Source organism: Danio aesculapii, chromosome 9 (assembly GCF_903798145.1).
Source record: "Danio aesculapii chromosome 9, fDanAes4.1, whole genome shotgun sequence".
NCBI classification, from domain to species: domain Eukaryota; kingdom Metazoa; phylum Chordata; class Actinopteri; order Cypriniformes; family Danionidae; genus Danio; species Danio aesculapii.
Window position 1 is genome coordinate 32,766,379 of NC_079443.1, and position 27,534 is coordinate 32,793,912.

General features: G+C 34.8%; 1 protein-coding gene and 1 long non-coding RNA gene across 6 annotated transcripts in view; one reads left to right on the forward strand and one right to left on the reverse strand.

Moving 5' to 3' along the window:
• Positions 1–27,534, reverse strand: part of nalcn (sodium leak channel, non-selective) — a 157,902-nt gene that overhangs the window by 95,704 nt on the left and 34,664 nt on the right. For all 5 annotated transcript variants that reach the window (XM_056465471.1, XM_056465468.1, XM_056465470.1 and 2 more), the window contains one exon: positions 18,943–19,029. In XM_056465471.1, the coding sequence (XP_056321446.1) occupies positions 18,943–19,029 (87 nt within the window). The remainder of the gene's footprint in view (positions 1–18,942; positions 19,030–27,534) is intronic.
• LOC130235087 (uncharacterized) lies at positions 23,315–25,494 on the forward strand. Its single transcript, XR_008838362.1, has 2 exons — positions 23,315–23,679; positions 25,095–25,494. It is a non-coding gene; the product is annotated as an uncharacterized LOC130235087 (long non-coding RNA).

Consider the following 27,534-nt stretch of genomic DNA (forward strand, 5'->3'; position numbering starts at 1 on the left):
AAGTAGGATGGAAATTTGGATGGATATAATATGATATGATATGATAATATGATATCATATTATATGGTATATTATTTTTTAAATTCTATTTGGTGTTCCTAGTGCAATAAAAATGACATGCTGAACATTTAACTCTAATTTACCAGCAGTCCACACACTGAGAAAATACTCACACGACCAGTGACAGAGGGTCAATTTGCTTGCAGTGTCATGACACAGCGGTTGGCACAGGCTAACTTGTATAGGCGCTCACAGCTTGGGAGCATTTATGTGTTATAAAACAATGAGGAGACAGAGCTAAAAGATGCAGATAAAATGCAACATGTACACTCGACCGTCCAAATACATGAACACAGCTTGTGGGTGGGTGGAAAATCTTAAATGAGCTGAAGAGAGAGGAAATGAAAAGAGAGAGCAAAAAAAGAAAAAGAAAAAAATAAGAACACAGGAAGGACCTTTTGGAAGGCCAACAGAAAGAATCCCACATTTTTTGGAGCTGCCAAAATGGTCCATAATGCTACTCTTTATGGAGGGAGTCAATCAAGCTCTATTCTTTGCTTCTGTACTGATAAAACTATTTAATATAAGTGAATTGGAGTAATATTTTACTTCATTGTACTTCTACATGTGCTACAGTGAAAGTTAGGAAAGCAAAAGAAAAGTTAGAAGTAAGTAAATAGGAAATGGTCTGTTAGAGAGGTGTACGATGGAGAGATACTGTGGCAAGACATTAAAAAAAAAGAGACATTCTCCCCATGTTTGACAGCCAGACTGGGAAACATGTGGAACAATGCGGCCCCACGCCACATACAACCTTCAAAATAAAGCTTGCCTTTAGAAAAACAATGGCAAAAGGGCATACAAGAAGAGATTATCTCAAAACAGATTCTCTCTTTTTCTTTGTGTCCAGGGGCTGTCCATCTGCCCAGAGAGATATATTGACTGCAGTTCCTTAGACTTGTGTTTGTTGTAAATAGAATGTAACGGGTTTTGTAATTGGCAATTAAACCGCCTCTAACCCTGCAAAGGCTCTGTTTGGATTGCAGTAATCTAAAAAAAGCCAATAGCTTGAAGTCCCAAAAGAAAGTCTAGACACATTTAGGCTGTTGCCAATAGGCTATTTTGTGTTTAATAACAGAAAAAATAATAATAAAAAGGTGCTGTCTAGCTATTGATTGATATGATGAATTTTTTAAAGGCTGACACTGATATGAAACGGACTAATAAATCAGTTAGAAATCACAATTATCAATCTAAAAAGACCTTTAGGTCCTTAAGACCTAAAGGCTTTAAAATTCACAGTATTTTCAATAATATTAACTGAAACATGAAGACATGGCAGGACATAAAACAGCTCCTATCCCATTCTAAAAAACAACCAATCACATTTTGTGTTTTGAGTGGTTGACTGACTCACGACAGCCACAGTCTACAATAGCAATGCTAAGTGTGTTTAACCATTACTCTGCTATAAAGTTGAACTTTCAGAATATTAAAAATGGAACTGGTTTGTTTTGTGGTCCAGGTCGACTCAGATATCTGCTCTGTGCTTCCGTCTATTTAGGCTGAAGCAGACCATGTACCTGGATGCTCCATTGCTTCATGGTACATTTTACTCTCACATTACACAAAACCAGAGACTATTTCTAAAACAGAAATCATATAAACATTTACTGATTCATTTAGGGGGTGACACGGTGGCTCAGTGGTTAGCACTGTCGCCTCACAACAACAAGGCCGCTGACTCGAGTCCCAGCTGGGTCAGTTGGCATTTCTGTGTGGAGTTTGCATGTTCTCTCCATGTTGGCTCCGGTTTCCCCCACAGTCTAAAGACATGTGCGATATGTGAATTGAATAAAGTGAATCGGCCGTAGTGTATGTGTGTGAATGAGTGTGTATGAATGTTTTCCAGTACTGGGTTGCAACTGGAAGCGATTCACCACTTTACAGCACTATTAACCATATAAAAACTATAACCTCATGAATCTCCTATTTGCCTGTAGTGTATACTGAGAGTGTATGTGTGAACTCTCATTATGAACAATAATTTAGATTTTTATTGTTTTTAGCAATATGTCTTAATTTAGTTATTTATTCTAAAATAAGTGAAAACTGTAACATACTAAAATAAAATAAAAACAACAACGTTTTGTATTTTACAATTATTAATTGTACTAATAATTATTAGAATAATATAAATATTATTACAAATATGATCTATCTCAATGGCAAACCTGACTTTTTCAGCAGCCATTTTTCATTGTATTCCTGGATATTTCAGAAGTAGTGTAGAAGATCACTTGAAGAAAGGTAAAAATTAATGCCCCGATAATAAGAGTAACCTGCGGTGAAACTGATGAAAGGAGAGACCAGTGTGAATGCAGGGGACTGAACTTTGGCTGGGAAACTTGGAGATCTGAGCAGAGCCACAGGAACAGAGAAACAGGGCAACACTACAGGACTGGAGATTCAGGATGGAGCCTCATACTAGCAGAACCCAGTGGATTTTCAGATCAGGGCCAAGCAAGTATGAGGACATAGGAAAATGGGTGTAGGGATATGGTAAAGCCACGAGACTAGAAATCCCTTGCAAAGACAGTGTAAGGACTGTCCAAAGCAGAGCCAGAGGGACTATAAAGCCCCATGGAGCTCGTGGACTGACAATCCATGGTGGAACTGCCAAATGCTTGAGACCTCATGCCCAAAGGCCCGAGGTGGAATCTGTGCACTAAAGCAAAGCTGAGGGCCAGGATGTTCAAGGTTGACCCTTGGCTCTGGCGCAGGTTCATGGTACTGTATAGTTCTGACCTTCTGTCACAAGACCCCAGACACAAGATGAGATCAACCCACATGCAGGTATAATATACTGTCGTTACAGTGCTCAGCATAACATAGTACACACCATTTTGAAAAAGAAAATTTGTATCCATTTCTCAGTGAATATAGGCAATGTATTTTGGTGCATTTAAACAAAACAGATTTATTAAACAGATATATTGTGAGGGGTGTACTTATATATGCTGAGCACTGTATATTATACATAAATAAAGTTGGAACTAGGCATGAGACGATAACCATTTTCAAGATTTACAGTGGTTTGGAAAAGTCAAGGTTTTAAAACCGACAATATTTTCTGTAATACTGTTCCTAAGGTATGTGTATGATTTTTTATTTACTTTTTTTTTCTAGGACAACAGTATCTTCAGCAGAAGAAACATGTGTTTTTTATTATTTAGGCTGAAAAAAAATCAATATATTGTTTTCAAAGAGGAAAAAAAGTGTTTGATTTTTACCCAGACATTTAAAAAGAATACATTTTAGAGCAGTAACCACAATCCCACGATATTTTTGCCCAAGGTTATCATACCGTCAGAATCTTATACCGGACCATGCCTAGACATATTGTACAAATGTAAAACAATTCAATGGCAGGATATCAATACTAATCTTGATATTCTATACAAGTGACCAAAGCACCACAGAGCATGACCCTATGACACATGGAGAACTCACAAGAGTCTACTCATGGAAATGAAAGAAAAAACACAAGATGTAACTGGAGTAAATTGCTGGAGGTGTAAGAGGGCTCTGAGGAATAGGCTGACCGGAGTGAGGGATCATGGTAATTGTAGGCCAAACAGGGGAGACTGGAGAGGCTTTGATAGGTAGGGTACTATTGCTAATGTAGAGTAAAAAATAATTACATTTATATGGTGTACAGAAATTGCAGCAGATGTAACATATACGTAAACAGCTGAAGTCAGAATTATTAGCCTTACCTGAATTATCAAACATAATAGTTTAATAACTAATTTCTAATAACGTATTTCTTTTACCTTTGCCATGATGATAGTACATAATATTTTACTAGATATCAGTTTTCAGCTTAAAGTGGCATTTAAAGGCTTAACTAGGTTTATTAGTTACCTACATAGATATATACACTAGATATCGCATATGGACCCTGAGGATGCGTCAATACCACCGCCACATTTGTACAGGGCTCCCAGGACAAAAGTCATTCAATCGCACTAGTCAAGACTAAAGCCAATGTGAAGATGCAGGACTTTTGTGCTGCGTACAGGAGCAGTAACAAGCAATAAAGGCAATAAAGCATAAAGGCACAACATTTCATAGGTAAGATTTACTTTAAGTTTTTGTATGCAAGTAAATTTTGTACGCAACAAGTAAATTTATGATAAGACAGTCACTTACTCCACTGACCATAAGGCAAGGTAGCACCAACTTGCACTAAATACTACTGCTGCTAGTTGATGAAAACTAGACAATGAAAAAGAAATATGACAACAAGATGCTGCAGTCCCAGAAACTTGTATTATTGTCGGCTAAATTCACAAACGTTGAAGTAACTTCAAGGGTGCCTGATAACATTGCCCACTCCTCAATGTGCATACTGTCCAACATAAATGATTAAATATTCCAAATGTTATAACATTTAGATCAGAAAGGTGGATATGCACATTGAGACGCAGGGATATCAATGGTTCACATAAATCATTCACAATGGAGATTCACTCACGGGGGAGAAGGGGTGCGTTTCAGGACATAGATTAGATTAAAATTAACAGGGATGGAGACATTTCCATGCACACAAACACATGTTCTTTGTCGGCATTACCCGTGCGGTCACTTATCCCACGATGTAGAAAAGTATGGTGAAATTATCATTTTCATAATTGAAAAAAAAATAATTTGCATACTGACCACCGGGAAAACTCCCCCGATCATAGATGTACAGTATGTATAAATGTTTACATATCTATGGCTATGGATGGCCAGTCCTCCACTCCACTTAGTCCCGCATTAATTTCAAAGGAGCGCTACCCTATACTAAAATGGCGGCTTTATTGAGGTATTCCTTCCAATAGACAACAATAGGGTAGTTGACATCTAATGTAAATATCTATGGGGTAATTAGGCAAGTCACTATATATCTGTGGTTTGTTCTGTAGATAATCAAGAAAAAAATATAGCTTAAAGGGTTAATTAAATTGACCTTAAAATGGTAAAAAAAAAACTGCTTTTATTCTAGCAGTTTTTATCTGAAATAAAAAAAAAACAAATAGAAGAAAAAATATTATAGGAAATACTGTGTAAAACGTCTTGCTCTGTTAAACATCATTTGGGAAATATTAAAAAAACAACAAAAAAACAAAAAACAGGGCTAATAATTATGACTTCGAAAGTGTATATACTGTACAGTTGAAGTCAGAATTATTAGCCCCCTGTTTATTTATTTATTTTTTCTGTTTTAGGGAGAGAAGATTTTTTTTCAACACATTTCTAAACATAATAGTTTTAATAACTCATTTCTAATAACTGATTTATTTTATCTTTGCCATGATGACAGTAAATAATATTTGACTAGATATTGTTAAAGACACTTCTATACACCTTAAAGTGACATTTAAAGGCTTAACTAGGTTAATTAGGTTAACTAGGCAGGTTAGGGTAATTAGGCAAGTCAATGTATAATGAATGCTTGTTCTGTAGACTATCGGAAAAAATATATAGCTTAATGGGGCTAATAATTTTGACCTTAAAATGGTTTATAAAAATTAAAAACTGCTTTTATTCTAGCCGAAATAAAACAAATAAGACTTTCTTCAGAAGAAAAAATATTGTCAGACATACTGTGAAAATTTCCTTTATCTGTTAAACATCTTTTGGGAAATATTTGAGAAAGGAAAAAAATGGAGGGCTAATAATTTTGACTTCAATAGTTTATAGATATAACTTAAAGATCACAATAATTTAAAGAAGCCCACAATTGTATTTTTACATATTCAAATTACAAATTTCGAAATACTAATGAAGTGATTTTTTTTTACTGTCGAGTCTGTAAAAAATGTCTGCAGTTACAAAGAACTTTTAGAGCTCCAGAAAACGTACTGTACCAAGTATCTCACACAATATCTCGAGGGAGAAGGATGAGAGAAGGACAGTGGCAGTCTGGACTGTCTGCTGCTCTGGTCTGGGATCACAGCTCAGAATTTGCAGAGCAGCCTCTATGACTAATATCTGACATGACAAAGCAGTTTGACATTTTCAGTTTCTCGATGTTGGTTTTCCCTCGGGTGCTTCAGCTGAAGGGGGACTAACAGGTGACTCCATTTTCTCAGGGCTCTTGACTTCACCCAGAATTGTTCCTGGCTTTCTGGAAGACATGCTTTTATTGCAGGGTTTGAAAGCTTGAGTGTGCAATTCATCCATTGTCTACTTTAAAAACTCCTTTGTGATGTGACGCCTATTTCTCCTGTATGAAGACCATAAAAACAGCACTGTCAATGCACTCAAGGTGTGGTGGCCTACTTCTTCTGATGTTGCTGGTGCCACATGAATACCTAGCAGAGCTGTCGCAATCAATTAAAGAGCAACCTTTGAGAGGGCGGGATGCACATCTCCCGCGCTCTCTCTCTCTCTCGCTCTCTTTCACTGGATTTGATGCCACCCAATTTGTTTACTTCAAATCTTCCTCCAAACAGACATTCAGAGCATCTTGTTACTGCTCCTCCTTATATGTTTGAAACTTCAGGCATTACACCTGTCAGCTGACACGTAATTAGTGTTCTTTACAGTAAGGTGCCTGTCATGCTCCATCAGTTTCGTGCCAGAATCAAAGACAGCAACAACTCAAAGGCAAGAACATTGCTTTAGCATTCAGCGCACGTCAGTGGCATTTGACCAAACATTTACTGATTCTTAAAGGAGTAGCTCCCCCCAAAACTGTCATCTTTTACAAACAGAAATCATTCCAAATCTCTGTGAAGCTCGTTTTCTGTTGGACGCAAAAGGAAATTTTAAGACTGTGACGTTCTTTTACATACAATTACAACAAAGGAAACTGACACATCTGACCTTTAAAAGCAAGACAAAGAATAAAAGAATTATATAATTGGTAAATACCTATACCTTGTTTTCCTTCTCAAGTCATTGTCATTTAAATTGTTTTTCACTTCTAACTTCACATCCTCCTTAGCGTTACTGTTATTCATCAGAAAAGTAGCCAACAAATAAATTTTTTTTTTGGTCAAATTAGTCTGAAATTACTGTTCAACACCTGAACTGACTGAATGGACTGAAAATGGGATCCATATTGCATGGTGTTTGTATCCATTTTTAAAGTAAAACTATAGACTCTTTTCACATTTCCGGGTTACTCAGTAGCGGAAGGCATCATGGTTGGGTAAACAAAGTGCAGTGAATGGGGGAGTACAAGAAATCATTTTTTTACAATCTATTTGCTGAAATAATAAAAGAAAAACTCCACTATGGTGTTATCAAGACCTTCAGAAAAAGAAAAAAAGAATAGTGTGAGACTGATGACAGCAGCCAAAGGAGAAAATAACGTAAGGTTTACTCTCAGCCCAAAAGACGCTGCATTACAAACACCTCACATGAGCGGTAATTTGTTTTTTTGTAATTTGACGCAAAGATGATATAATACATACATAAATGCATATAAATGTTCATACGCTTTTTAAAAATAATCTAAACATTAAAAACTTTCAAGGATTTAAAAATATGATGACTTCATGACAGTCTTGTGAAAAGGGTCCATTGTCCTCATTCATTGTCAGTGAATGGAAATGAACAACCTGTGCTTGTCTTCAGAATTTCAATAAAGCACACATATTATTATGATGCTTGACTACATAGAGTTTCATGATATGAAAACAAGCAGCATGAACATTCTGCTAAACAACTTTTGAGTTTACCAGGAGAAAAAAAAAACATACATGTTTAAAACTATGAGAAGTAAAGCAAATTATGATTATAAGTTTATTGTTAAGGTATACTGAACCTTTAGGCTAAATTTAAGATTTAATTAAAACAGCAAACCATCTATGTTCATCTATCGATCAATAACCACCAGCAATTATTAGCAAAATATTAGAAGTAGGGTTGGGTATCGTTTGTGGTTACTTTGATACTGGTGCTAAATAGATACTTTTAAATGGTACCGGTGCCAAACCTGTGCTTGAAGTGATATTTCTGAGCCACAAAACTATGGTGGATGACTCAAGAAAAATCTTTTATTTGTCAAAAAAATCTGAACCATTTTAATTGAACAATATAATTAACATTTTTTAAAGTACATCAATTCATATTTTATATTTAAAATGAATTGCATTAATCTATTTCTTTTGATCATTTGATTGTTAGTATGAATTTAAGATTTGCATTATGCAATTAACATTAGCTTACCACTAACCTGCGGAAAGGCTGTGGTCAAAAACAGGGAAGACCTTTTTTTCTAGGGTTGGGGCTTATGAGTATGTTTACATGGACATCAGAAATCTGAATAAGACAATAATATGATTAAGCTGTTTACATGAGTTGCTTTCTGAATGTTCCTTTCATGATTCCGTTTTACATGTTCTAACACATAATTCAATTAACGTCATTGCATCACCAGGCTATCCTGTAATTTCAGGCGTTTCATTTTTAATTTTTCAATTTTAACTGCAGTTTGGCACTTTCACTTTCATTCAGCAACATATTGTTCATGCCCCTGTGACTAACTAAGGTATTGGATGATAATATGAAGTAAGGACTGGTGGAAGAGTGTTGTCTTAATGGAATTTGATACCATACCGTACTGAAAGAAAAAACCTTAACATTTCGTGACACGGGTGTCCTTTAAGGTAATCAAAAATCTGTTTACATGGTAGACTCTTAACCAGAGTATTATCTTAATCACATTAAAATCGGAGTATTGGTGTCCATGTAAACGTACTCAGTGAAAGTGCCAGATGCTGTCGAAAACAGGTTCTCTGCCTTTAGGTTGATTTGTTATGATTTGTTGATGTGTTAAGTTTGACTTGTTCCACTTAAAACGCAACTTTTGTAGGCCTAATGCATCTGCTTCACGTTGCTGTGTCAGAATCCTAGCCATACTTTAGAACACTTAGATTAAGCAAATTTGATGGACGGGATCATGCGTGTTGATTAATCTGAAGGGAGTCGCTCACCAGATGCGTTGTACTGTGCATGTTCCCTACATGCGTGCATTCCCTAATAACAAGAATAAACGTCTAACATCGCAGTCAGTGTCCGCATCCCTCAAAGTTGTTTAGAATTAAGTATTTTGAGATTTCCTTGAACCGAAATTACGTCAAGTCATGCAAGTCATCAGTAAACTTTAAAACATTCAAAATTAAATGGTATTGTGTAAAGCAGGTGTGTCCAAACTCGGTCCTGGAGGGCCGGTGTCCTGCAGATTTTAGCTCCAACTTGCCTCAACACACCTGCACGGATATTTCTAGATAGACACCGGCCCTCCAGGACCAAGTTTGGGCACCCCTGGTATAAAGCATTGTGAAAGACTCCACCTATCCCCTCCACAGTCTGTTCCAGCTCTTGCCATAAGGAAGATGGCTCCGGTGTATTAAACCCCGCTTGGCTAGACTACTCAACAGTTTCTTTCGACAAGCTGTTAAAGCCCTCAATTCCAATCACCTTACCCCCCTCTGAAATCTTATCCACAATCCCAGCTCCCAAAACTAGAATCCCTTCTCCTCTCGCCTCACCAAGCCACACAAATACCTCAAAATATTATGCAATTTTGTGACACAACATTTCGCTTCACTGTAGAGGAATAACAATAAAGCTTGATCTAACTTGAAAAGCACTTTTTACGAACTCTGTAGGCATGCCCCGTCACTTTTCCTACATTGTTTAATTAGAAAATAAGAACAAAAATAGCTGATGGAAACCTGCAGTGTTCAATTCCCACTGCTTATCGAAGTTATTACTGCAGTGAGGTGATTCATGCTCTGTCTGGGACCTGCTGGTTAATTAAAGCCGACTGTCCTCTAGAAATCTCTAGCCACCGTTCAAGATCAGGTTAGAGATGCAGACGGGCAAGAGCATCATGGTTGCATTTGTTGATTATGCACACTGATGGCTGGGAGAAATAGGTCCCTTGGGAGAAATGAGTGTTGTGAGGTCAAAGGTGGAGTAATGGAGGTTTCCTCTTTGTAAATAACCTTGGTGTGAGGAAACGTAAAGGGTGCCGAGGCATTCCCTCATTAGTTGCACCTTCTATTAACAGTGTAATAAATCATGGCATCCAGGGATTACATTACTAGACAATCAGGAATGACTTCTTACATATTGGACAATCAGGAAACTGCAGCTGTTTAAGATATATCGTAACAAAATTACATGTGTTAATTCAAGTTCAGTCCAAGATCTAATATGTATATTGCACAGTGGTGTAAAGTAACAAATTAGTAGTTTTAAAAATGTGTACTTTTACTTTCCCTTGAGCACATTTTTAGTGCTGTATCGGTACTTTTACTGCACTACTTTACTTCAACCTGCAGTCACTACTTTATTTTTTCCTGTATATTGGGATTAGAAAAATCAGTTCTGTGATTTCTGTCCAATCAAATTGCACATAGAAAGTAAATCACATCATAATGAATTAGCTTAAGACATGCAGCAAACTGTTTGGAAGCATTAAAAGTGTCCAAGAGGATACTTTACACATAATGACCCAGAGACTGATGAGATGATGGCGGATGTTTACTGTATGATGACCAAAATGGCCTTAAACAATCACTAAATACACTACAGAATGTTACGTTTACACACACACAAATTACATGTAAACGAATCAACCTCAGCGTAATACTCCCTTCTTACTACTCTTGAGTACCTTTAAAAGGGCTACTTTTTACTCCTACTTTAAGTAATATTTACAACAGATGCTTCTACTCTACTTACACTACATTTTTGGGCAAGTAATAGTACTTTTACTTGAGTATGACTTTTCAGTACTCATTCCACCAATTGCAAACATCTTAGAATAAATGGCTATAAAGAAATCAAGCAGTTACAACAGCAGACAACAAAACTGCAGTACATATTTATAATAAACAGAGTGATGTGTGTGAAACTTCACAATGTTATCATACCATGTGAAGACTATACACTGTTAACAATTTCCTGTAGAATCTACAGTAACATATTGGCAGCAGTTCACCGGTACTGTCTGTGCTGATCAGTCAGCTACATCTGGCAACACTGGTTAATGGTGGCGTGACAGTCTTTTGCCTAGAGCGGCAGATCAGCTTGCTCTGGCCCTGCCGGTATCTTACTGTAAATCCATTACAGCAAGAATACCGTATTACACTTACAGCACCATTTACTTTGCTCTATGTTTTTACATAATTGTATATCTTTACTGTAAAATATACAGTAATTTTACAGTAAAGTACAGTAACATACTGCATAACTGTCCTACAGTAAAATACAGCTCATATTACAGTTTAATACTGTGATTTACAAAAATCGTTAATGGTGTTCTAATCAGAGTTTTGGCATAACCAGGAAAGAATGTCGCAAGCAACTTGCAACAACACAGTTTACTATTGTAAAAGCTTGCTATATTTAAAGTATAACAGAAAACAGTCCTAGCAGGTAGTCACAGCCTAAAATAAAAACTGTAAATTATCATGCATACTCAACTGATTCTTATGCTATTAAAGGAAAAATCGCAAATCCCTTATTGTAAAGGTCAGGATTTAAACTCCAATGAGACATTTATTATTTTGGGAGAGATTCATATCTAGGCTCTGAATTGAAACTTATGAAAAAGTTTGCAGCTAGAGAAGTGCAAAACTCTAGACAGGAAATCTTTTACTTGAATCCATTAGAATAGCTGTAGTGCAATTACACCATAAGGCAATGCAAAGGCCTAATTAACACCAAGGTGGCCTTTGCAGAAGCGATCAAGCAGACCTCATTAACCTTAACCATATAATGACACACAACCAAATACACAATACCCACTGCTTCACTGTTTATATATCATAAAGAACAAGCTAGAAACTGTCCATGGCAGAAATATGCGAACATAAAAATAAGGGCTGTCAATGACATTGCGCTGACATTGCGACATTCTGTTTTTTCTGCAAGATATTATATACGTAAATAAACATGGAGAAACTGTTTAACCTGGGGTCCGTTCTTCCTATGTGGATTACTCAATTAGCTGGATTTGGATATTGATGATTGACACAATCCAGGATCATTTCATTCTTCAAAACTCAAAACCGACAGTTGTTGTCATAGCAACAGATCTGGTAGCTCAAACCTGCTCTGGAGCAGGCTTATTTCATACAAAGTCTGTCTGTTGGTTCTACTCAAGGGGTTTAAAGATAAACTTTATTAATATGGACTTAGATACAAACGCATACTATTTTAAGGCACCAGCTTTAGTACAATTTGTGTATGATAATAGACAGGCACATTTTTATTTATTTTTTGACAGCTACAGTAATTTAATGAGTATGATTTGATGCTTCGTAAAAGTTGCAGACACCTTTACCGATATCAAAATGCTTTTCTGATGCAAAATTAATTTAAACAGTCAGCTATTCTTTACACTGATAAAGAAACTTTAATAGGCCTAGGCTACTATAATAAAGAAAATCTGCTCTAAATATAAAACTAAACAAATTATTAAATACTCTCGACACATGGAAGTGTAAAGCCTGCAGCCCACAACAAATGTGGAAAGTTATTGCGTATCATATTAACAAACAGTTCACTATGAATTAGATGTAATTTTGATCACATGGATAATTGAATATTAATCAGAAGATGTCATTACGCTGCTGTGCCGTCAGCCAATTGTTGCATTGCTGATCATGATTTCGAGGATCGATAGATCTGTCCTTCACAAGACACGCAGCGATCTCGGATCAGTTCTTCCAGACGTTTTAATCTGATTCACAGCCTTGTTTGAAGAACCAAATTAGCCAGATATCAGCTTTATTTTGGAAATAATTATTGATAAGGGAGTGCATCTGTATGAAATATAATTAAACAAATTACAAATATAAACAGGCGACGCAGTGGCACAGTAGGTAGTGCTGTCGCCTAACAGCAAGAAGGTCGCTGGTTCGAGCCTCGGCTGAGTCAGTTGGCGTTTCTGTGTGGAGTTTGCATGTTCTCCCTGCGTTCGCGGGGGTTTTCTCCGGATGCTCTGGTTTCCCCACACAGTCCAAAGACATGCGGTACAGGTGAATTGGGTAGGCTAAATTGTCCATGGTGTATGAGTGTGAATGAGTGTGTATGGATTTTTCCCAGAGATAGGTTGCAGCTGGAAGGACATCCGCTGTGTAAACCATATGCTGGATAAGTTGGTGGTTCATACTGCTGTGGCAACCCCGGATTAATAAAGGGACTAAGCCATCAAGAAAATGAATGAATGAATGAATGCCAAATATAAACAAAAACAATGGAACAAAGCAACAAATGAATTAAACAGTGCATTATGTTTATGGGGGCGTCATGGTGGCGCAGTGGGTAGCACATATCGCCTCACAACAAGAAGGTCGCTGGTTCAGTTGGCATTTCTGTGTGGAGTTTGCATGTTCTCCCCATGTCTGCGTAGGTTTTCTATGGGTGCTCCCGTTTCCCCCACAGTCTAAAGACATGTGCAATAGGTGAATTAGGCAAGCTAAATTGTCCGTAGTGTATGTGTAAATGAGTGTGTATGGTTGTTTCCCAGTGATAGGTTGCAGCTGGAAGGGCATCCGTGCGTAAAACGTATGCTGGATAAGTTGACGGTTTGTTCCGCTTCCACCAGATTAATAAAGGGACTAAGACAGAAAAGAAAATGGATTAATTAATTATGTTTATGCCTAGCAGACACACAATGTCATAGGATGTTAATATTATGCTAGATTTACGTTGCCAGCATCTAAGGACATTCTTATTTTGACGTCCAATAACGACGTGAAATGACGTTGGTATTTGGTTGATTTTAGGTTGTGTTGGAAAGTGAGCAAAGTCCAACGTTGAGCCAACATCTTAAACCAAATCAAATCCTGACATTTATTTGTCGGGTATGGCAACCAAACTTCAACGTCTGATAGGCGTCATATTGGTAACGTCCACACAATATCAAGCTGTAACATCATTAGACATTGATTTTTTGTTTGTTTGTTTTAAGGTTGTGTTGGAAAGTAACCAAAATGCAACATCTGTCCGACTTTGGAAATTGACGTCAGCCTGACATTGGGTTTTGACATCAACCCAATTCAATTCCAAAAAAAATGCAAAGTCCCACAATGTTGGGGTCCAACGTCAATCTGATGTCATGTTGATTTCCTATGCCTGCTGGGTGTATTCTTTATGTTTGTGAGTCTAACAGAAATTATTAAACAATTTGGTAAAAATCTAAAGCAAAATAACACTGCACCCTAACTCCACTGTATAAATAAAATATATTTCATCTTTAATAAAGCAGATTTGTTTCTTCCATCTGAATATCTTAAACCTGATTTAAGGCCCTAAAAATATATGATAAATGTTCATTCTATAATTGTTACATTTTGCAATTAATCTACAAATCACATGTGTTCCAAATTGCGGTGCCTTATCAACTATGATCCTGATGCTGAAACAGTATATATTGTGTATAGTGTTCTGGTTTTGGAGTGAAAAAATGTCTTTGTGAGACTAATTCAGTAATCCGTTTAAAAGCTGAACTGTCCTTTAAGGTAAACTATGTAGCCATTCTTTATATTTTACCTTTGCAAAAAGTGACCTAAATTTTTATTACAACACAGCTTTTATTTCTGTCCAGGTTAGTGTTCATTTGTCTGCCATTTGTGGCATGTCTCTTCAACAATAGTTCACAGAGGACTGCATTGTGCTGAAAGCCACTGACATTGCGGTCTATGATGAACTACACCTCCACTCACTTGCTGAGTTCTCTTCCTCATTCACCTCATCCAACCCCCATGTAACCTCTGCCCCTCTCTGAGGAAATACAAAAGCTTTCCTTTACCTGATGGGATCACCTCACACAAACCTGGCCCCAGAAATGTCATTAAATGCCAGTCTTTGGTCTTATTTTTTAAACCTGCACTGAATATTTCCAAATGCCCCCTACCACAAGCACAGCTGAAAAGCCATGTGAACAAAATGTGAGCTTTTCACCAGGATTACACTTCTGAATCTTGACCCAAAGAGAGCGATGCATTAAAATGTATTTTTGGATATTAACTTCTATCCGACTCCACTAAGGGCCTATTCTCACCGATGATCTCTCTCCTCTGTGTAGGCAGATCTAAAAGTCAGAAGTGTGTGTTATTTTTTTAAGGTAAGTGCCATTAGGCTCTCTCCAGATGCTGTCCTTTCTGTTATTATGGTATTACCAACCATTAAAGCCCACTCTATTCGATGACCATTCAAAACCAATTCATAATTTCTCTACAATTTCAATGTCAAAATGTTTAAAAGTGACACTGTTCTTTCAAACGATAAACCATTTAACTTCTTGTCCATTAAAGTTGACATACAATGGTATTTGATATTCATTTTATTCTTTGAGATTACATGAACTGATCAAATGTGCAGAATAACGCTAGAAGCACTGCAAACAGTGGTGTGAAGTAACGAATTACAAACACTGAAAATTTTTTCAGGTGGCATGGTGGCTCAGTGGTTAGCACTGTTGTCTCAAAGCAAGAAGGTCACTTGTTTGAGTCCCAGCTGGACCATTTGGCATTTCTGTGTGGAGTTGTCTTTTGACCTACAGTTCAAGGTGAATTGGATGAACTAAATTGGCCATAGTGTATGAGTGTGTGTATGAATGTAGGAGTGTTGGGTGTTTCCCAGTACTGGGTTGCGGCTGGAAGGGCATCTTATGCGTAAAACATTTGCCAGAATAGTTTCTGGTTCATTTCGCGGTGACAACCCCTGATAAATAAGGGGCCAAGTAGAAGGAAAATTAATGAATGACTGAAAATTAGTTTCAATTAGTAGTTTTTTTCTGTACTTTCATATTTAGTTCTGTTCCAGTACTTTTACTACACTATTTTATCTCAACCTACAATCCCTACATTATGTTTGTTTGTTTGTTTTGTCTATGGAGAATGGCTAAGTAGCATAATCACTAATCAAGTGATTCCTGTCCAATCAAACAACAAATAGAAAAATCGCATCAGACAGAACAACCACTAGACACGCACGCTTTATGAATGCAGCAAAAATGTACAGTGTGGAAGCATTAAAATATCCAAGATGATGCAAAATCGTTACACGCAATGACAGAAGGATGTGAAATTGAAGAATGCCTACCGTATGATTAAATTGTGAATTTTAACAATTACTAAAAGATCTACAGTATGTTACCTTTTAAAACACATGCACAACTTGTATTCTATCACTGCTGAATGAGCTTTGCGGAGCCAACTGTCAATTGTTTTTGACTAAGATTTAAGTACATGTAAACACATCAACTTGCTTTCTGTCAGCTTATTATACTGTAGGTGCATATATTAATATAATGTTCTGAATTAAGCTCACATTTTAAATTTACTGGATAGTCAATGAATGGCAAATAATTGGTAAACTTACTTACTTAGAAACACCCTTAAAATACAATGGCACTAATGTGAGCTTCATTTTTTTATTTGCAGGAATTGTGGAATAATTTTCACAGTGTAATTCTACTTACTACTACTGAGTACTTTTAGAAGGGCTACTTTTTACTCATACTTAAAAAAAATAGTATTTAGAACAGTTACTTTTACTCGCACTAGTGTTGCATGATATATCGATACTAAAAAGTATCGTGATACCCTCGCTCTCAAAACGATACGATTCCGCATTTTAATAGTACTGCTATTTTCGAGTGACAGCTGTAATTGTGAGTGCATATCAATAGGGGGCAGTGTGGGGGCCCCACGCTTCTTCTATGGCAAACTGTGTGTGGGTGTTGAGCTGTTGAACTAAGGGTTGTCCTCTCACACACTCTCTCTAAAGTGACACAAAGCGAAAATTGGAATTATTTTGCACGTGTTGCTGAAAGTCGGGGCAAGCCCATGATTATCAACAAGCCTGTGTTTATCATGACAGCCTGTGTGCAAAACGCATCCTGCCCTGTTTGAAGCTTGGAGGAAGAATGTAAAATAAACTTAGTCTCTGTGTGTATGGATGAAGTATCAGTCACACCCCCAAACTTCACCCGAGTCGAGCATAGTGATGGTGGGCCTGACGGCGGAGGATCGCGACGGGGAGCCAAAAAATCATCCTCGAGAATGACAGTCTGCTCTGCTGTGCAATTGAGGGAACTCCGACATGACACAATTGACCGAACCAAGATGTAATATTCTGTTTTTGGGCAGATTCATTTTTTTAAAGAGATGTGTGTAAATCATGTCACAACAAATGTGATAAAAGCTTGCTTTGACAAGAGCTATAGAAATCATACGGTGCATCAGTGTTTTCATAGCGAAAGTGTGAAGATGTTTTTCAGACTGAAAGAGAAAGTTGTTCTGTTACAGAAGCAGGTATTAGATTATTTTTACCCTTTCCTTTTCAAATTAGTTTATGCATATTTTAATCATTTGCTTATTATTGAATATTTAAAAATATTCAAGATTATCTCTTAAGTGTATCACACTGATACTTATACTAATTAATTATACAAGTAATATTAATTATTCACCTTCATAATCATGTTCAACTCCTGTTTCTATTCTACTTTATAATTATATAATTTTATAATCAGTATTTTATGCCAGTGGCCAGTCCCCTGGATCAGAGGACCTATCTACCACCTCTGTACATGCTGCTCTCTGCTTTAGGAAAGGATTTTCTTTCCACACCAGCCATCTCTGTCTCAGTTTTTTCATCAGCAGGCGACATTATAAATGTGCAAAGACCTCAGCTTATGCCAGAAAACATAGATGCTGATATTTCTTTTTAAAATATGTAAAATCCCAGCACAGTCACAGTTTTAGTTTGTTTATATTGATGAGTCCTCTTTAGTTTGTATTATTCTCTCTTTTTTGGATTTTGTTTTTAAAATAGCAATTTAGTTATGGCAGAAAATATATTATATTTTGCAAAAATAAGCAGCATTTAAGAAAAAAATGAAAGGGCTCTTGTTCACCTTAAATTGGTTTCAAATTATTTTGTCATCGTGACTAAATCATGAATAATGAGACTAGTATCGTGGATCATATCAAATCACGAGTAAGGTGAATTGTTATATCCCTAATGCCTGGTACATCATTCACCCCTATATTAATATATAAATAAGTAATTACATATAAATATGACAGGATCACTGTGTCATGAACAGTGAGGACCAAGCAACATCTCCATGTTTTTTGAGAACCAGACCAAAAAAGTAATGTGCACTTTTGTCTATAGTTTTTTTAATTAAAGCTGCAACTATTTTATTTATGTCAAAACAGCTCAGCTGGATTGCTGACAAAATTAGTTTTTTATTTCTATATTTGTTTTACTTTTTATAAATGGTTCTACTTTGTTTCAGCTGACAGTAAACACTGAGTGTTAATTAATATATAATACTTTGAAAGAAAAAAAATTATGGTGTAGTATTGATTTAGTATCGTTATCGTGATATTTAATGCAGGAATCGTTTCGAAGTCAAAAATTTTGGTGTCGTGCAACACCAACTTGCACTACTTTTTTTGGCAAGTAATAATACTTTCCTATGAGAGTGATTTTTTAGTTCTCTTTCCACCACTGACAGTAAATGAAAAGTAAATAAAAGCCACCACTGAAACTAATGAACTATCGCACCACAAACTTACACAATATAAAAACAATTTAACAGTGTGAGCAAGCAAGTTATACAAAAAGCATATGGCTGTATGCACTGTGCATGTGCTAAATTGGGTTGACAAAAAAGGGGGAAGGCAAACTTTGCTATGTTCATTCCACAGTCTATTCATTCTCTGTCAAATTCATACCAGCTAGTTTGAGCGAAATCTAAATGTGGCTATTGCGCTCAGGCCGCCTGCAGCACATTTCTTGCACTCCCACACAGCAGTGTGGCATTAGATGTGGCAGTCAGGCAATACTGAGGGTGTGCTGACGGTCGGGGGCGTCAGTGCCATTAAATCGCATGTCTGGTACCTGGAGGCAAGCAGGCGCCCGGCCATGTGGTTTATTCACGTCCACCGCCACGAGCTGCCATCCTCCAGACGCGTCCTCGTGAAACATCTGCCACCAGGAAAGAGGGGGAAAGAAAGGGAATTGTTAACAAGTGTGAATGACTTGTGGTTTGTCAGTTAGGTTAAAAAATATATTAAATGCCATCAAAATAAAATTCTGCTAACATACTTGAAGAAAAAAAAAAAAGAAAAGAGTTTGAATCGAAAAACAACTGTCAATCTGAAAAACAATCAGAAATTATATTACATTCAATGGAATTCTCCGGCAACTTCAGGACCATTTTATAAACACAGTCAAGGTCACAAGAAATTGGCTTCATGATCCAGCGAGCATCTATTCACATTTCAGAATCTAAATGCACCATGACTTCACCATGACAGATACGAGGAGACAGCGGCGGAGACAGCAGGGACTAGAGGAGGGAGGCGATGCTACAGCAGGCACCTTGAATCTGGCACATAACAGAGGCTACTCGCATCCATATGTACACAGCCCAAAACTATCAGACGCCTCTGAGCTTGAAGCCGATTTATTGACCGTCGTGAGAAAATAAAACAGATTGTTTAGAAGCATTCCTTCTCAACGAATTTTCAATGGCAAGTCATTTTAACATTTATTCTATAAATACTAGCATGTGTTTTAACGCTGTCAGTACCAAATTTTCAGATAACAGCATCAATTGCGATTAAGCACACACTTATTCAGTAGCTACTAGTGCTTATTCTTTAGATACTGCAACTTCATTAGATTCTAATAACTCAATAGCTATTATGTATTTATTATATACTAGTTCTTATTGTTATTATTATAATTATACTAGTCATATTTAATACATATTTTTTTATTAAATTGACATTTTTAATTTAATTTTTATGTACTGGTTATACTGTAATAGCACCTATTTATTATATACTAGTATTTATTACTTAAATGCTGACACTTTGTTACTAGAAATTATTAGATACTAGTACCTATTAAATAAATACAGATACTTAGTAGGTATTAAGTGTTTTTATTTTACGATTAAGGTGTATAACTATCCTCTGCTGTGGCCAATGTTGTGAGTAGCTTGATAATAGTTGTTATTATTATTAATTACAATAGATATAATAATAAATCATTTATAATAAATTTATGTAATAAATCAGTACTAATTAAAAAAAAAAAAGCAGTAGCATTTAATACATTTAAGTATTTATTATATAAAAACTACTATCTAATAAAGTACCAATATCTAATCATCAATCTGTTTGTATCTACTGTAAATACTAAAATATTAAAACCTAGTGAATAACTACTTGAAAATAAAAGCAACTATTGGATTACATGTCATATTGCAATGACAGTTCCTAAAAGTCAATAGCTAAAACTTTAAAATGCGTAACTAATAGAATGTTAAAAGTTAATAAAAGAAACGCATATTTATGGCTAAAAAGTAATCTAATGAATAATACCAATATGGCTAACGAAGTAATATCTAATAAAAAAGTACTATCTAATAATTACAACCAATATGCAAGCAGTAGTAATGAATATGCATACTTTTAAAATGCAGTAGTATCGACACTGGCAGAAATAAAGGTACAAAAGCTGTCAATGAGTATGTTTACATGGACACCAATATTCCGTATTTAATGGCATTAAGACAATACTCTGATTAAGAGTCTACCATGTAAACAGCGATTTTTGATTCATTTAATCCCATTAAAGTCATAATAGAGCCAAAGACAATTATTATTTTTTTTAAGTGCTAATATGTACATTTAAAGTACAATACAACATTTTTAAACAGTACCATCCCACAGATTTTGAACCTTTATTTCTGACAGTAAAAAGAATAAGCACTAGTAATGAATAATTATTAGCATTTAATGAAAAAGACACTAGTACACTAAAAAAAATGGTTCATTGAATTTACTACAGTTTTTAAAGGTAAGCAGCTGCAAACAATATGTATGGACTAAATTTAAACAAACAAATTAAGCTGAACATTAATAAATTAAATGTGTTTGTTTAAATTCGGTCCATACATATTGTTTGCAACCACTTACCTTAAAAATGTATAAATCCAATTAATCATTTTTTCCAGTGTATCTAAAAACAAGTAATGGCTTGTTATATGCTTAGATGTAGTATTCAAGTCCATAGCAAAATAGGTGTGAGTTATAGGCACATCTATGCAACATGTGTCTGATATACTGTACAGTATATTGAGGTTCATATTTCTTCTTTTTTTTTTTTGGTTCCCCACCCCCAAGCACAAAAGCAAAAAAATCTTTAATGTGCACTGCTGCTGTTCCACTTATGTCTGTCTTTTATCAGTTCAGAAGAATAGATAACCAATTAAACCCAAGAGAAATGACAGTCATTAAGCTCACAATGCCCCTTCAGCTCTGACAGCTTAAAAAAGGTTACCTACATAAATAGATTTTTAAAAAGTTTCCCCTCGTAGTCTCGTAATTATAACTTTGCCATTCATGTGGTAATCTTCTTAAGAGGCCTTATTGAATTACGTTTTTTTTTTTATAAAGCAGTCACAAAAGGGATGGTGCAAATCTTGCCAAAGAGTACCACTAGGCCCCAGAAGAACCTTTTTTTTATTTTTTTATTAAAGGCACCAACTTGTGTAGTCCAACATTCAACAAACGAAGGTTTTCTGTCTCCTTAGAGATTTTTCTTAATTTAGTCATTTCGGTGTAATTAAAATTAAGACATGAAACAGGGATGTGTTTTTTTTTTTTTAGGTCACATCTGAAGTAGTCTTACTGGGCTTTTCACAAGGGATAAATAGGCAGATGAAACAGCAACAGATTTTTAAGGTTAAGAGGATAATTTCTAGCATTTCATGACAGGAACAGCAAACCAACATTTTTTCAGTTATTTTTCCCTTTGAAATATGAGCCCCCTAAGAATAGCCTCACCGAGACCAAGAGAAAAGACTACATTATACTGTTTTTGCTGCAGATTTTACAGATTAGGAATCGATTCCAAGTTTCATAAATGCCAATGGGCTTGGGAAACTGTGTGTTGCTGAAGACAATTCAGCTTTGGGTCCTCCGAATAAGATTGACCTTATTACTTTTGGAAGGCTTTACTGTATACTTGAATGAAAATATGTTCCATTTTCGGAAGATGTGGCTATTCTATTTCCCTTTTTTATCCTCTATATGCCTTATGTGAAGTCTTATAAAATATGTACACTCAGGTCATGTGTCAGCCCCAAAATACAATGCTATGCAGTGCTTCCAACACATAGACTTTACTTGGGCGGGCCGCCCAAGTATTTTTGATGACAGTTATTTTTTCACTATTATCATACTATTACCCTTTTTTTGTATCCGCCCAATAGCCAAACATCCGAATCGATTAACCAGTGGAAAATCTTCTCTCTCCCTTGTTGTGTGTACACGAGAACTGTCAACACTCGAACAGACAATCTTACGTGCTCTGCAGAGGCCCACTGGACCCACAGAAACATGCCTTTTTGGGACTTAAAAATGTGTCCGGCCCGAGTTTCTAAATCTAAAATGACTGGGATTTGGCTTTTGGTTTTGCTTTCTAAAAATGCCATTTGTTGGTTAATTGTATGTGTTTTTGCATTACATTTTTATTTTAAGCCTGATTTACTTTTACTTGGCTTTGCAGCTGACGCCGTGTGCACAGCTGCAAGAGTGAGAGAAACATAAAATAATTAATTCTTTGATCTAAACTTTTCTATATACGCAGAGAGGACAAAATTACATCTAAAGTGGCTGCAAAATATTTGTGCATTGTTAGAAATGGTTAATTAACTAGTTTGTCTTATTTAAATAATCTACCATTTTAATTCTTGTAATTATTATACTTTTGAGAGATTTTGTCTGTTTTTATTCCTTTCTGTTATTTATTTCTGATTTGCTGTACATTTGTGTAATTTGATGATGTTGATATATTTTATACATATGTAACATGCTTTGGCAATACTGTACAAAATGTCAGCAGCAGATTTTACATATCAGTGGGTGCACACGGCTCATAAATAGTATAAAAGTAAAACAAATACTGGATTTCTTTTTTTTTATTTCAACAGTATTTTTCAACATTAATTTCAACAGTAAACTTCAACCCAATGAAAAGAAAGTATCATAATAAATAAAAATATTGTTAAAAATCCTTTTTGTCACATGTAGGTAGCCATGTTCTATTGGTAAAAAGTGTGTCTCAATCCAGCTATCACTGCAAGTATTTTTAAAACCTGTGGGAACCACTGCTATGGAAGACAATGGTTACCAGTTCCAAGATTTTTCAAAATAACATTTTAGTACACTGTAAAAAGTGCTACACTCACAAAGTTGGTTTTATATACTTTAAATAATTGCAATCTAGTTAATTATATTTGTTTTATACCAAAAAATATCAATTTGCTTATTGTTTACTTAAAGTAGATCAGTTTTTAAATAACAGTATATTTTAAATAAAACTAATGCAATTTATTTGAGTATATTTTTGTATGTGGTTATTGTGTAGAATAAATGTTATAAAAGTGAGTTGACACAGACAATTTATTAGAGCAGCTGTCGATGTGTGCAGGTCTGTTCATCAAACGTGATTTTAATAATTCTGCGTGACCCCATTTTCACTGCCCGCCACTTTCCAGACACACGCAGCATCTACAAGGGGTGACATTTACTGCTCGCAGCAGCGGATCTGATTAACACGGTAAGTTGCAAATGTAGCCGAATGATAGTTGTAAAGTCATGCTAAACTGCCGACTTCACTAGGCAGGTGAGGTTTTAGCTTGTAAATTGTACTGTAACGTCAGGTAACAGACTGATCTCACATGGAAAGCTAAGTTGGCTAACGCTAACCAACGCTAGTGCATGCTAACGATTAAAAGTGATAGTCCTGAGAAAATTTTTTTAAAAGTAGTTTTAAAACACTTAGTAGGTATAACTAACGTTACAGAACGGATTAACTAGGTCTCTGGTGGGCGGTCGGGGGGTGGGTGCAGTTTGCTAGCGCTAACTTGGCTAGCTAACCTAAGTTATTATCAGCACATTAAGGATGCATATTAAATGCAGAAACGTATGGAACAGTAGTTTGTGTTTAGCGTAACATTAAGTAGCTTAAGGTTTGTGTTTAAGAGATTTAGTCCATAAGTTTTTTGTTAATACTGCAATGTGAATAAATTACAGATTTATAATTTATTTGAACTTAAATTACATTTATGTTTACAGAACCATTTAAGATGTACGCACCTCATTCTAAAATGCATTTTCTTGGTCTTTAGATACCAAAGTGATTTTGATTATTTTGTTAAGAAAAACGTTAGATACGATTACAGCTATAATTATTTGCAGGTAAGTAAAACACGGGTAAAATTGCAAACAATAGTGGGCTCCATAAAATTGCATTTGATATCTGAAGATTTTTTGTATGTGTGCAATGAACAAACAGTAAAAAATATCCTAATGCAGTTTCTTATTATCTGTCAGTCTTTCACTAAAGCTAACTGAAAACACTGATTCACTGAACTATCATTTGCCAGTAACATTAAATTTTGAGAAAAAGTAAATTAAAAGTAGCTTCAGCAAAAATGTAATGTTAACCTCAAGGTAATATGTAAAATGGCAATGTTTTTATTTAATTTTGTATTATGACTTATGCAAAGTTTGGTGCAAAATGAAGATGACAGTTAAATCATAGATTTTATATTTGCCATTTTCAAACTGTTTAATATGTAAGTTACATGCATATTTTTATGCTTTATAAGTTGCAAAAATAAACTGAAAATGTAATACCTAAATTTAAATAATTCCTTGATTGACAGGCAACCGAAATACCATACACTGTTACACTGAATAAAATCAGTTTTCTTTAGAATTTGATTCTTAAACACACCTGGAATAATGTAAGTACACAATAACCTATATAGCCTTTTTTTAATACAGAAGTTTAACTAAGGTAAATTTTAACTGATAAACTAAGGTGTTTCATCCATGTATCATTCTCACTGCACTTTTGTAACTTGACTTGTAGTTTATGTAAGATATTTGCTATTTAGCATTTAGCTATTTAATATTATTTAGTATCAAACACCTGAACTCCTGTTTCTTTTTTCTCTCCACCAATAGAGTTGTGTGGAATCAGAGGTGCATGCGGCTGCCCACGGGAAAAATTTGACATCAGCCCAACACAGTTTGGATAATCATAGGACTGTCAGAGGTTTACCAAACCTGTCATGTGCATGATGGCTCCTGTTTGGACTTACTGATGTCCTCGACTTCCATCAAAACTGTATACATTATTTGAGATATATCAGAGACTCTTTGTGGGACTGGACCTTATGCATCCTAAATCTTCATCAAAGTATGCAGATCTCCTTACTGAGTTGTCTTAGATGATTTCTCAATAGGATCTGGCATTATTAATGTTTTTATTTATGTATTGTGTATGTGCAGCCACATTAATGGCCTGTTTTGTAGTCACTTTTAGGGACATTGGTTGACATTGAATAAATGCTATGGTCTTTAATCCATCTTCCCATTCTTATTTAATTGTTATTAACCGTATAAAGTCTGTTTATCTGTTTTTACTTAATCACTGTATAGTGTGCTTAGAATATAAAAATGAAGATTTATTTTCTGAGGTTACAGCCAGAAGTCAATTGAATTCATTTTAAATGACATATGCATGGTTAATTTTATTTAGATAATTAAGTTCTTAATACCTAATTAAAATAAGTTCAGGCAACATATAGCAATGTATAAATAAGTTAGGTTTAACAAAAAAAGTAAGTTTATCTGATTTGAGTAATTTTAGAAATATTAGTTGGCTCAACTTAATTTTGTTACATTTGTTTTAAGCAAAGTTTTAGTGTTTAATATACTTAAAAAAGGCTGGAAGTTGATTCAATCTAAAACGTCCGATGCAGCCACTTGCCTCACTTTTTATAAGTTAGATCTAGGTCATACTTTTTACAGTGTATTCAAAAGAAGCTCAAAATGTTTGAGACCCGTGTAAGGTGAGTAAATGATGGCATCGTTTTCAGTTTTGGGTGAATTATGCCTTTAACATGTTACAAGAAATTATAAAATCTGTACTTTCTATACATTAAATCATGATACACATTTACAGTATTTTAGGATTACTTCAAATAAAATATATAGTAGCATGACACTAATATGTTTTTATTAAAGCTAATAAATGAAAATAAAAATTATTTAAAAAAAATAAAAAAGTTAACTGTATTGTATAATAACTGTATATTTGTCAAATAAACGCAGCTGTATTTTAGTCAAACATTACTAGTTAATTTTTTTTTTACTCTATAGAAGTAATAGAAGTTTACCTAATAGTATTTTAGCAGAAAATGACAACTGGTCAAAAAAAACAAAAAAAAAAATATTTATTTGTTGTGATGGAAAATGTGGTTGTTACATCAAATAATGTTTTTGTTTAATATATACACTGAAAAAACTACTGTGTCTTTCATTCAAAGTACATTTTTATATTGGGTTAAGGGAAAAATTCAACTTGCCTTCAAGCAAAAAAGAACCCCTATTACTTTTTCTCTCAGTTTTTTTTTTTTACTTTAAAACATAAGATTTCGTCTCATAAAATAGGTAACATTTATGTGTTATTCAGATTTTCTGTATTTTTAATGTGAGTTTGATCACCATCTTGCGTCACATTTATATCCATACTGAAAGCACCAGCAGATACAGTAGTTTACCTTATTATTAAACTAAAATAACTAGCAATAGCATAGACTAACATTATATGTATTTATTATAGTTTGGACCAAAGTACTTTACTTGTATTTAGATTTTAAATCAAACCATTCAATTAATACTTGGTCTGTACCAACAATATTTTTCCTCTGAGTCAATGTATGTTGCTCCTTTGGCAAAATAAATATTTTAATAATTAATAAAAAAAAAAAAAAAATTTCAACCAAGTCAAAACTATAATTGGAGCATAATTTATACATTTAGCTGTAACAAATTACAGTAATTGTTTTAGGTTGGGCCAAGAAAGATTATACTTTTATGATCTGAGGTTAAAAAAGATAGCTTTCTACTTTGTACTAAAGTTCAAATATATATTTCTCTATAGTATTCAATATGTTTACTTTGTGTGAATGTAGTGTTTTCTTGACCACAATAAATATTTTTGATTCAGATTAAATTGAATGTTATCCCTTCAGCCAAAGTTCAATTATACTTTAAGAAAAACAAAGACAAAATGATTTTAAAAAATTATAATTTAAGTTGGTTCAAAGTGTATTTGTTTTAGTGTACATATCTGAAAACAGATCATCGTTAATTAAACATTTTAGGACTATTTCTTTCAAATAAATAATATAATAAATATTTCTAATTTCATTTTTTTCACTAAAAAACAAAATGGATTACCAGTATACAAATAACAAAATCATTTGTTTGTTTTTACAGTTATGACAATGTCAATGTTTCATGGATTTTATTTATTTAATATTGGTTATTTCCGTTTCCTTCATTTTAAGGTGACAACTACATCAGCCATATGCTGGAATAAATGTTGTGTGCTATA